The 10,000-nt window shown below is 43.2% G+C and overlaps 2 protein-coding genes across 2 annotated transcripts in view; both read right to left on the reverse strand.

Annotated features, from left to right (window-relative positions):
- LOC307264970 (metal transporter CNNM4) overlaps positions 1-9,466 on the reverse strand; it is a gene marked incomplete at both ends in the record, with an annotated part of 28,033 nt that extends 18,567 nt beyond the window's left edge. Inside the window, 2 exons of the mRNA XM_080046539.1 lie at positions 5,408-6,254; positions 8,801-9,466. Of these exons, the coding sequence (XP_079902665.1) occupies positions 5,408-6,254; positions 8,801-9,466 (1,513 nt within the window). The remainder of the gene's footprint in view (positions 1-5,407; positions 6,255-8,800) is intronic.
- The window catches only part of oclna (occludin a), a 254,069-nt gene that overhangs the window by 61,748 nt on the left and 182,321 nt on the right, over positions 1-10,000 (reverse strand). The gene's annotated exons all lie outside the window — the stretch shown is intronic.

A 10,000-nucleotide genomic window follows, 5' to 3' on the forward strand; every position in this document is an offset into this window, starting at 1 on the left:
AGACCTACTTCACCGGTGGGAATATGAAGGTGTATTGAATTCTGAGATCCTATGTAGTATAAATGTGCAAAAAAAATTGAAATTGGTTCATCCTAGCCTGATGTCACAGTAAGAGAAATGTAGGGTTAGACAGTCAGTGCGGTTACATGGCACAACTAGATTGGATTATCACATATATCGAACAAGACACTCGAACGGGCCGTGTCACTTGTCTGAGTATACATGGCCTTTCAGAAATCGGATAAATGTCCGATGCATGGCTGTCTCCACTATGCTAGGTGGCGCTGTAGCCCTTTCAACCATGCTTTCAACAAGTGGTTTTAGAGCCACGTCCGTTTCTCTTCCGTCAATAACCCATGGTGTAGCCTATCACGCGCAGGCACACAAGCGCAGAACGAGAAGTCCGATATGCGATGTCCGATCCCTGTATACATGCAGAGAGAAAGCCGACAATGAACGAATTATCTAGGTGTTCTTATCCGACTTCTCTTGTCCGTTATTGTGCCGATTTGTGTCCGAAGTAGATCGGATAAAGGTGTTTACATGCAGGTTAAAAGTCCTGTTGAGGTCTTATTCGTTTAGTTATCCGATTATGAGTCTGCATGTAAACGCACTGACTGAGACCATAAAACACTCTTTCTGCCTTTTCTCAGGCTAGGATGAACCAATTTCATTTTTTTTTTGCACATTTATACTACATAGGATCTCAGAATTCAATACACCTTCATATTCCCACAGGTGAAGTAGGCCTTTAACTCAGATTTCATAAAAACAGATCAATACGATAGTTACAAATAAATTTGCCCTCACACTGATTATTTTCCAGAATCGCTGACTCCACCAAGTACAATATCTGAGTATTTTTTCCATCTTTCATAATTTTACATGTGCTGCAAAATTACACTTAAAGATTGCGTTAGTGATTCTGGAGAATGCTTGTTGTCAAAATCAGTGAATATCTCCTCATGATCTGCTACCCGTCTGTACTGTGTGTGTGCTGGAAAAGAAATACAGGGTTAATACACAGCCCAGGCTCTGTAAACTGGTATGTGAACAAAGAGTATATAAACAAAGGGGCCCACTGTAGCTATAGCAACACACGCATGACAACAGAATGTTGGCCTTGAGACTGTGAGTTAGTGTTAGTGGTGTGTCTCTAGTCTGACTCATTCATTAACCTAAAGCCAGTCACGACTAACCAGGCATTGTGTGTGTGTGTGTGTGTGTGTGTGTGTGTGTGTGTGTTTGTGTATATGTGTTTCTCTATCTGTGTGCGTGCGTATGTGTGTGTGTGTGTGTATGTATATGTGTGTGTGTGTGTCTATCTGTGTGTGTGTGTGTGTGTGTGTCTCTATCTGTGTGCGTGCGTATGTGTGTGTCTCTATCTGTGTGTGTGTGTCTCTATCTGTGTGTGTATGTGTGTGTGTGTCTCTATCTGTGTGTGTGCGTGCGTATGTGTGTGTGTGTGTGTTTATGTGTGTGTGTGTGTCTCTATCTGTGTGTGTGTGCGTGTGAGTGTATGTATATGTGTGTGTGTGTGTGTCTCTATCTATGTGTGTGCGTGTGTGTGAGTGAAATCGTTGTGACATCATCATCAGCTGATCTGAAGACAATGACCTCGTGTTAACTCTGGCCGCATTCCAATTCCCATACATACTTCCCTTGCTATTTAGTATTGTAGGAATTTTTTTTTTAAGATGTCCGAATATATGTGGCTGATGTGGCTGCAGCTTTTTTGGACGATTATGACCCACAATCCACTGCAGCAGAAGTTACATCACATGGACTGAGCCTCCCAGTGAAAACAACCAGCGATGAGACGGATATACAGTACAGTATGCTGTATAAAAGAATCAAGTTCAAGGAGCCATGTTAGGATGAAATATAACGTAAAAATAATGCAAGTATACCGAATTGTAGCATATACTGCATGCAATTATGTACTTTTTATGGTCAGATGTAGTATGTAGAATAGAAAAAAGGAAAGAGTATGGGATTTGGAATGCACCCCTATAGCATTCACAGTCAAAGGCCAAAATAAAATAACTTTGAATATAAAATATACTACTTGTTTTCCTACTGAATCTTGCCAAAAAAAGACAAGGAAGCATTGATTTTCAAGTTACCGATTCGGACCGGCCTACAACCATTTTTTTCAAACTGTAAGAGCAGGAATAAGGCTTGTGTATGTACAGTATGTGTGCACCCATACATATATGTTTACAGTATGTATTGTGTATGTATATTTTTATAAATGTATTTGATGTATTTCCTTATCTTTAATATATTGCTATGGACCTACTTTAGAGTATGAAATAAAGAAATTATTATTACAGAACAGCAGAGTATGCACTCAGCTTAAAGACATCTTGAGAAAATAGCACATGTGCAGTTTTTTTCCGTATCCATCTCTTGTGTGTGTGTGTGTGTGTGTGTGTGTGTGTGTGTGTTTGCGTTCGTTCGTGCGTGCATGCGTGTGCCTGCGTGCATCCATGTGAGTGCGTGTGTGTGCGTCTCTCTCTCTCTCTCTCTCTCTCTCTCTCCCTCTCTCTCTCAGTCTAATGGACGGTGTCATGTGCCTCGTTTGCTGTTTTACAAACATCAAAAGAAAAAGAAAGCCTTTGACACAGTATCTTCACTGCGCTCCGTTGCTATCATGGCAGCATTTATAAGCTTTAAATTCTCTGCAGGTTTGACCTTGTGTTGACTCCGGCTTTATGCGCATGGTGTGGATATCAGCGCTGAGATTTCCCACGCTAATCCCATACGCCTGAATGTGCAGCTTATCGTCGCATCAAACACTAATAATATTATCTGATTGCAGTGATTAGTTCAAGCGCTACGATTATTTTTTTCTCTCTCTCACTAGATCCAAGTGTTTACAAGCCGTGGAAAGGTTCAAATTAAAGGAATTAGTTATTAAATTAAAGCTATAGTGCGTAGCTTTTTCCTATAAAATGAATGTCTGTAACATTCAAGCCATGGCTGAGTGAGTTGATATAAAGTTGATTAAGCCTATATCAGCTCCACAAAACTCTCTCTGTATTTCTCAGTATGGCAGCGTTTACAAACCGTTCCCCCCCCCCCCCCCCCCCGACACTGGTGCAGGAGCTCAGAAGAATCGACAAGAAGAGCCCAATAAATGTTTCAGTTGTTGATTCTACTGCTAAAGAAAAAACCTGGACGTACAGCAGAAGGTATAAAATCCATGTGCCATCACTGAAGGCTTAGTCAGCTCATGTAGATGCACCGACAGTGTTGTTGTAATTACTCAGAATTCCTCATGGGGGGCGACAGAAGTTACACACTATAGCTTTAATGGAAACAATTGTTGACAACTATTTGAAGAGTAATCTATAAGATTAATGAATCATTATCACAATATGACCTACTGCAATTTTTCTAATCGCAGGAAAGTGCAATGTTTGTTAAAGGTCTGTGGTATCCAGTCTTAAGGTCAAGCTAGCAACGGCTGACACTGACAGTAACTTCAAATTATTCTGTCAATCTTGTGGTTTTTGTGGTGAAAAGTACGTGAGTAAATAAACTTTATCAGTGTATTTGTATAACACATTTGTTTGGTTCCCAGAGAATGTAGGTTGCAATGTCCCAGTCGAGCTGATCAATACAGACAGAGCTGGGACACGAACACACGCCAGGAAGAGTGTGTGTGTGTGTGTGTGTGTGTGTGTGTGTGTGTGTGTGTGTGTGTGTGTTACAGTGATGGTTGCAAGTTTCAAACAAACAACAAAGCAGCTTCTTTCTCTCTTGAACCTGCAGAAAAATTCAGTGTTACAGGATGAAAACACACACACACACACACACACACACACACACACACACACACACACACACACACACACACACACACACACACACACACACACACACACACACACACACACACACACACACACACACACACACACACACACACACACACACACACACACACGTTTGTACGGCTATACTTATGAGGACTTTCATAGACATAATGCATTCCCTAGCCCCTTAGGGCCCACTCACACTAGTGCCACGGCCCCGTGCCAAAGCTCATTAGCATACTAAAGTCTAGAACGTTTGGCTAGTGTGACCACGCCAACTGTATTCCAGCACGGAACAGCCCCTTGGCCACGGCACACCTGGGAGAGGTGTGCCGTGGCCAAAGTACAGATGCTAATGAGATGACACGCGCACAAGCAAGCGCACAGGCGGCGTTCCTGACGTGAATTTATTAAGGATGCATTGTCCGTTAACGTCCGCTGCCTTACTAGTCGGCACCAGAATTGCCCACCACTTGGACTTGTAGCTATAATGTGTGAGAATTAACGTGTGTGTAGGCCTAGGTGTGGGCTAATAAAAGAGGGAGAGAGCTAATTAGGTCGGCTCAGAAAGCAAAGCAAAAATGTTTTCGTGTTTACTCACGTTCGTCAGATGATTTTTTTTCTTTTTCCTCCCGTCAGCTGTCATAACTGCATTTACGCATGGCGGTGGAGACGCACCCAAAACAACACACCGCGACCCGGTGATAAGGAAACAGTAGCCTACGCTAAGGTTTAACAAGAAACTTTATAAAGACACTTAAAAAAACGATCTCTGCCCATACAAAAAGTTCTGACTTGGATTTGATGGAGCGATCGATGTGTACAAAACCATCCGGATACATAGCCTATGGTCTGATGACGGGCCGTTATATTAATAATAAACAGCGTGCTGCACAAATATGAGACTGTCCACCGCGACCTATTACGTCAAGGCTACAATAAAAAAAACAATAGCTTAAGGATTCTCGTTGCTCTAATGTGGAAGTGGAATATTTGATGCAAATTTGGCCGGATGAAAATATTCACAAACAGTCGTATAGCCTACAAGTAGACTACGCTCCAAATCCTAAACGCGCACGGTGCAAGTATGCCCAGGCCACGAGCAGTGTGAGCACGGGCCTGCGGGGGGAGTGGGGAGGGGGGGGGAATCGTGCTGAATCGTGCTGAGCACGGAACAGGCAAACGGCACTAGTGTGAGTACGCCCTTACCCTAACCCTAACCATCAAAACTAAATGCCTAACCCCAACCCTTACACTAACCCTAACATAAACCTAATTCATACCTGAACCTTAAAACTTAGTGTTGACCCTCAAACAGCCCCTTTAAAGGCCTGTCCTTAAAACCTAGTGTTAACCCTCAAACAGCCCTTTAAAGGCCCGTCCCAAAGTGAGAACCAGACAAAATGTCCTCACTTTCCAAAAATGTCCTCACTCCTTAAGTTAAAAAAAAAATGTGGTTCTCACGAAAATAGTACACGTACACACACACACACACACACACACACACACACACACACACACACACACACACACACACCCCCACCCCCTCACACACACACGCACTGCTGTAAAAAAACCCTCACCTTTCTTGAACTCCTCTAGTGCCTTGTCTAGCTTCGTGTCGTGGAACACAAAATGAACGGGATGGTTGTAGAACTTCGTGATGGTCTTCAGCGTGGTGCAGTCGTCCGGGTCGACGAAGGCCAAATCCTTCACGTACAAAATATCCACGATGTTCGATCGCTCGTCGTCGAAAATGGGAATCCTCGTGTAGCCGCTCTCCATGATCTCCGACATGGTGTTGAAATCGAGCACCGCGTCCGACGTCATCATGAAGCAGTTGGCTATCGGCGTCATGACATCTTCCACTTTCTTATTGCGTAGTTCTAAAGCTCCTTGTATCATGTTCATCTCTTCTTTGACGAGATCGTTGTAGGGCTCCGTGACTTTCAACATTTCAACGAGCTTCTCCCGGTTGTACACGCTGCCAATCTCTTCTCCCAAAAGCACGTCCAGTAGTTTACTGACCGGGAACGAAACGGGAAACGTCAACAACATGAAAAATTTCGTCAGCATTATCGTGTTCGCTCCGACGGCTAGCCCGTGGCGCGAACAAAGGGCTTGGGGCACGATCTCGCCGAAAATCACGATTCCCACCGTCGAGACCACGACCGCGGCCAAACCGGAGCCCACGACGTCATCGAGAAAGATGGTGAGCGTGGTGTTGACGAGGACGTTTCCTAGCAACAGCGAGCAGAGCAGGTAGTTGCCTTTGCTGCGGATGGGTTCGATTTTCCGCGCGTCGCTTCTCTCCTTCTCCGTGCCGCAGCTTTGCACGATGCGGAGCTCCATGGGATCCAGAGCCATCAGGCCGAGATTCAACCCGCTGAACATACCGGACAGGACGAGCAGGCAGCAGATAAGAATGATCTGTAAGGCAAGGCAAGGCAATTTTATTTATAAAGCACATTTCAGGCACAAGGCCACTCAAAGTGCTTCACAGGGTTAAACTCAAATAAAGAATACAAATACAAAAAAGGAACAAATTTAAAACATGGATAAAAATACAACATTTAAATAAAAGAATTAAAACATTTTACCAAAAAAATAAATAAAAAATATATATATTTTTTTTAAATTACAGGTTAAAAGGGAAACAAGAACGTTTTGAGACCCGATTGTAAGAAAAGAAGAGAGAGGGGGAATGGTACTAAATATGTTGATTAGCACCTTTAAACATTGATAAAGGTGCAATGAGGAACTTTTTAATATTTCTGAAACATTCTTATTTTATTTTTTTCGTCTCATTTTTCCTCTGATGATCATAAATTACATGTAACAGCAAACGAGACCATCAGTGCAATGAATGCTTTTGTGTATATATAGCATATTAGGATGATCTGTAACAAAGAAGAGAGAGGGGGAATGGTACTAAATATATTGATTTTAAAAAAGGTGCCAAGAGGAACTTTCACTTTTTGTTAATTCTTGCACCCCCTTTGGAAAAAAGCAGTAGTGTTTTTACCACGCCAGCTGTTATTCCTGGGTGAGCGTACCCCCATGACAAAGGATTTAAAAACTATATAAAAATAGCATTCTTTGCACTGATGGTCTCGTTTGCTGTTACATGTCATTTATGATCATCAGAGGAAAAATTAGACTGTTTCAGAAATATTTAAAAGTTCCTCGTAGCACCTTTAAGTACTGAGTCAGTGATTCTGGAGAACGCTTGTTGTCAAAATCTATTGGCCACATTGGGACATAACAATCTCCTCATGATCTGCTCCCTGTACATACTGTGGTGGAGCTGAAAAAAATACGCAATTGATCTACACAGCTAAGGCTCTGTAAACTGGTATGTAAACAAAGAAGGCCCACTGTTGCAACATACCCGTTTACAGAGCCTAGGCTTGTTGTAACAGAGTAATTTTAAGTAAGTTATCTCTACTCTTAAACTCAAGAATGGTTTTCAGGTTAATCCCAAAACACATGTGATATGTTTTGAATGTGCAGAAAGTTTTGAACAATAGGCTACAGGAGAGAATAAATATTGTAAAGCAACACAGAATGCCTGAGAGCCTTCCTGCATTATATTCTAAAATATATTTGTGTCAACAGGACAATATCACAAATAGACATTTGCCTCAGTGGGCTTCACATTCCGTAGGCTACAGTATGACACCCTCTGCCCTTTTAACCTTAGGGCTCGGCTGAGAAAGACATTACCAGCGTAAACAAGTTTATGATCCCCAACATTTTCAGACCCCCAACTTAACTGCGCTCTAACTCAAGTATGTTTTGTTTATGTGCCTCTTTAAACACAAATTACTTTATATGACAGAGTTACTCACTATATCTTTAAATTTTGATTATTTTGTACTTTTACTCAAGTGGCAGGGGTGACTTGTAACTTGCAATGGAGTTATTATTCTACTAAGTACTCCTATTCAAGTATGTTTTGTTTAGGTGCTCTAACTAACTGAAAAAGGGGTAGGATTAAATAAGTGTATACTTCTTCCTGCTCCTTTTCGGGCATGTCACATCAATACAGATAATTTGTTTTATTTTTTATTTTTTTGTGAAGTCTTTTAAACATACATTTTGTTTGTTGTATTTGTGTGCTTTTTATTTAGTTTTGTATTGTTTTTGAGATGTCTGAAATAAAAATAAAAAATAAATATATAAAAAAATTAGAAAAAGTTACCCACTATAGCTTTAAAACCTGGATATTAACTTGGACGTGGACGTGTAACTTGTGATGGAGTAATTATTCTAACTCCAATGTGTTTTTTTAAAGAGCTCTTTAAAACACCACTCACTGACCTGAAACCACAGGGGCAGCAGCAGTGACTTATTTTCCTCCAGCACCAGTAGCCTTCCATCACTAACTGAAAAAGTTACGCACTTCAGCTTTTAAAATCTGATTAGTTTGTACTTTTACTTGTAAGTTGGACATGGACTTGTAACTTGTAACTTATTCTACTCAATATATTTTTTAATTTTTTTCTTATAGTTCCTATTGCACCGTGGCGTGGGCCAGAGATAAACGCCATTTCTATTCTGATGTCTGTCATTGCATATAAGAGAACTGACTTTCACTAATGGAGTAATTATTCAAGTAGCCTTAGGGATCTCTGCTCTAACTCTAAGTATGATGGTTTTAGGTGCACCAGTAGCCAAGCTTCCATCGCTAACTGAAAAAGTTACGCACTATCGCTTTAAATCCTGATTGTGTTGTACTTTGGTGGTAACTTGGACGTGTACTTGCAACTTGTGATGGGAGTAATTATTCTAGTAGCCTTAAGGAATCTCTCTCTCTCTCTCTCTCTCTCTCTCTCTCTCTCTCTAACTCAAATGTGTTTTTTAAGGTGCTCTTTAAACGCAAATTAATTGATATGAAAAAGTTACACACTACATCTTTAAAATCTGATATAAGTATGGTGGTTTTAGGTGCTCTTTAAACACCACTTACTGACCTGAAACCACAGGGGCAGCAGACTCTTATGTTCCTCCAGAACCAGTAGCCTTCCATCACTATCCCCTAACATCAGCCACGCGCTCCCATCGGGCGCGCGCGTGCACAGCGCATACTCCTTCATCTCCTCACTCTTACGCAGCGGCTTCACGTGCACGGTGATCACCCCTGACGTGCCCGCGCCGCTCACGTTCATGTAGGTCCCCACGCTGATATCTCTCGTGAAATCAACACAAGTCCTAATGTCATCCATCATCATTATGCCATTGCCGCTACTGCTTCCACTGCCGCTCCCTCTTGCCGCGGCCACCGCCTCCCTCTCTGCCGCGTCTCCGTCATCATCACTTTCCACTGTGAGTTCGGTGAAGCGAATCTGCGTCCAGGCTGTCGCGTGTAGCCGCAGCCCGTAGAAGCGCAGCTGCACCGCGCTCTCCTCTGTCACCGTGATGACACCTTGGTCATTGGTGCTCGCGGGTTTGTCGCTTCTCTCCAGCCGCATGCCGAGAAGCTGACTGCCACCTCCATTGCCGCCTGCCGCATTGCCGCCCCTGGATGCCGCCTCTGTCGCCGTCTCAGCGCGGCCGCCTCCGAGTCCAAAGACGCTCCAGAGGAATATAATGACAGTGAGAATGTTATAACCCTGCTGCCCGCTCCATTCTGTCGCCATGTTTGTTTCACTGGCTCACTCGGGCGACCCGGGGGGTGACGTCATTTACTCATGTCCGAAGAAGCCCCGCCCCTCCCTCCCTCCCTCCCCCCTAAACACCGCCTACCGGGCAGCGACAGGTAGAGAGCTCCGAAACAAACGCACACGACACTCCCCCTTTTTCCTCCACTAGTCACTAGTCTCCCTGCAACACACACACACACACACACACACACACACACACACACACACACACACACACACACACACACACACACACACACACACACACACACACACACACACACACACACACACACACACACACACACAAACACACACACAAACACACACACACACACACACACACACACACACACACACACACACACACACACACACACACACACACACACAGCCCAGTGTTTTGATGCTCATGGGACTGCAGCAAGTCAACCTAAACACACCCCAGAATATGCACGTGTCCCCCCCCCCCCTCCCCTTTGTTATTGTGTCTGACCAGGCACGTGCACAGATAGGACCAAGGGGGCTCGA

The sequence above is a fragment of the Ammodytes marinus genome (genome assembly GCF_949987685.1).
Source record: "Ammodytes marinus genome assembly, chromosome: 18".
In the NCBI taxonomy this organism is placed as follows: Eukaryota; Metazoa; Chordata; class Actinopteri; order Uranoscopiformes; family Ammodytidae; genus Ammodytes; species Ammodytes marinus.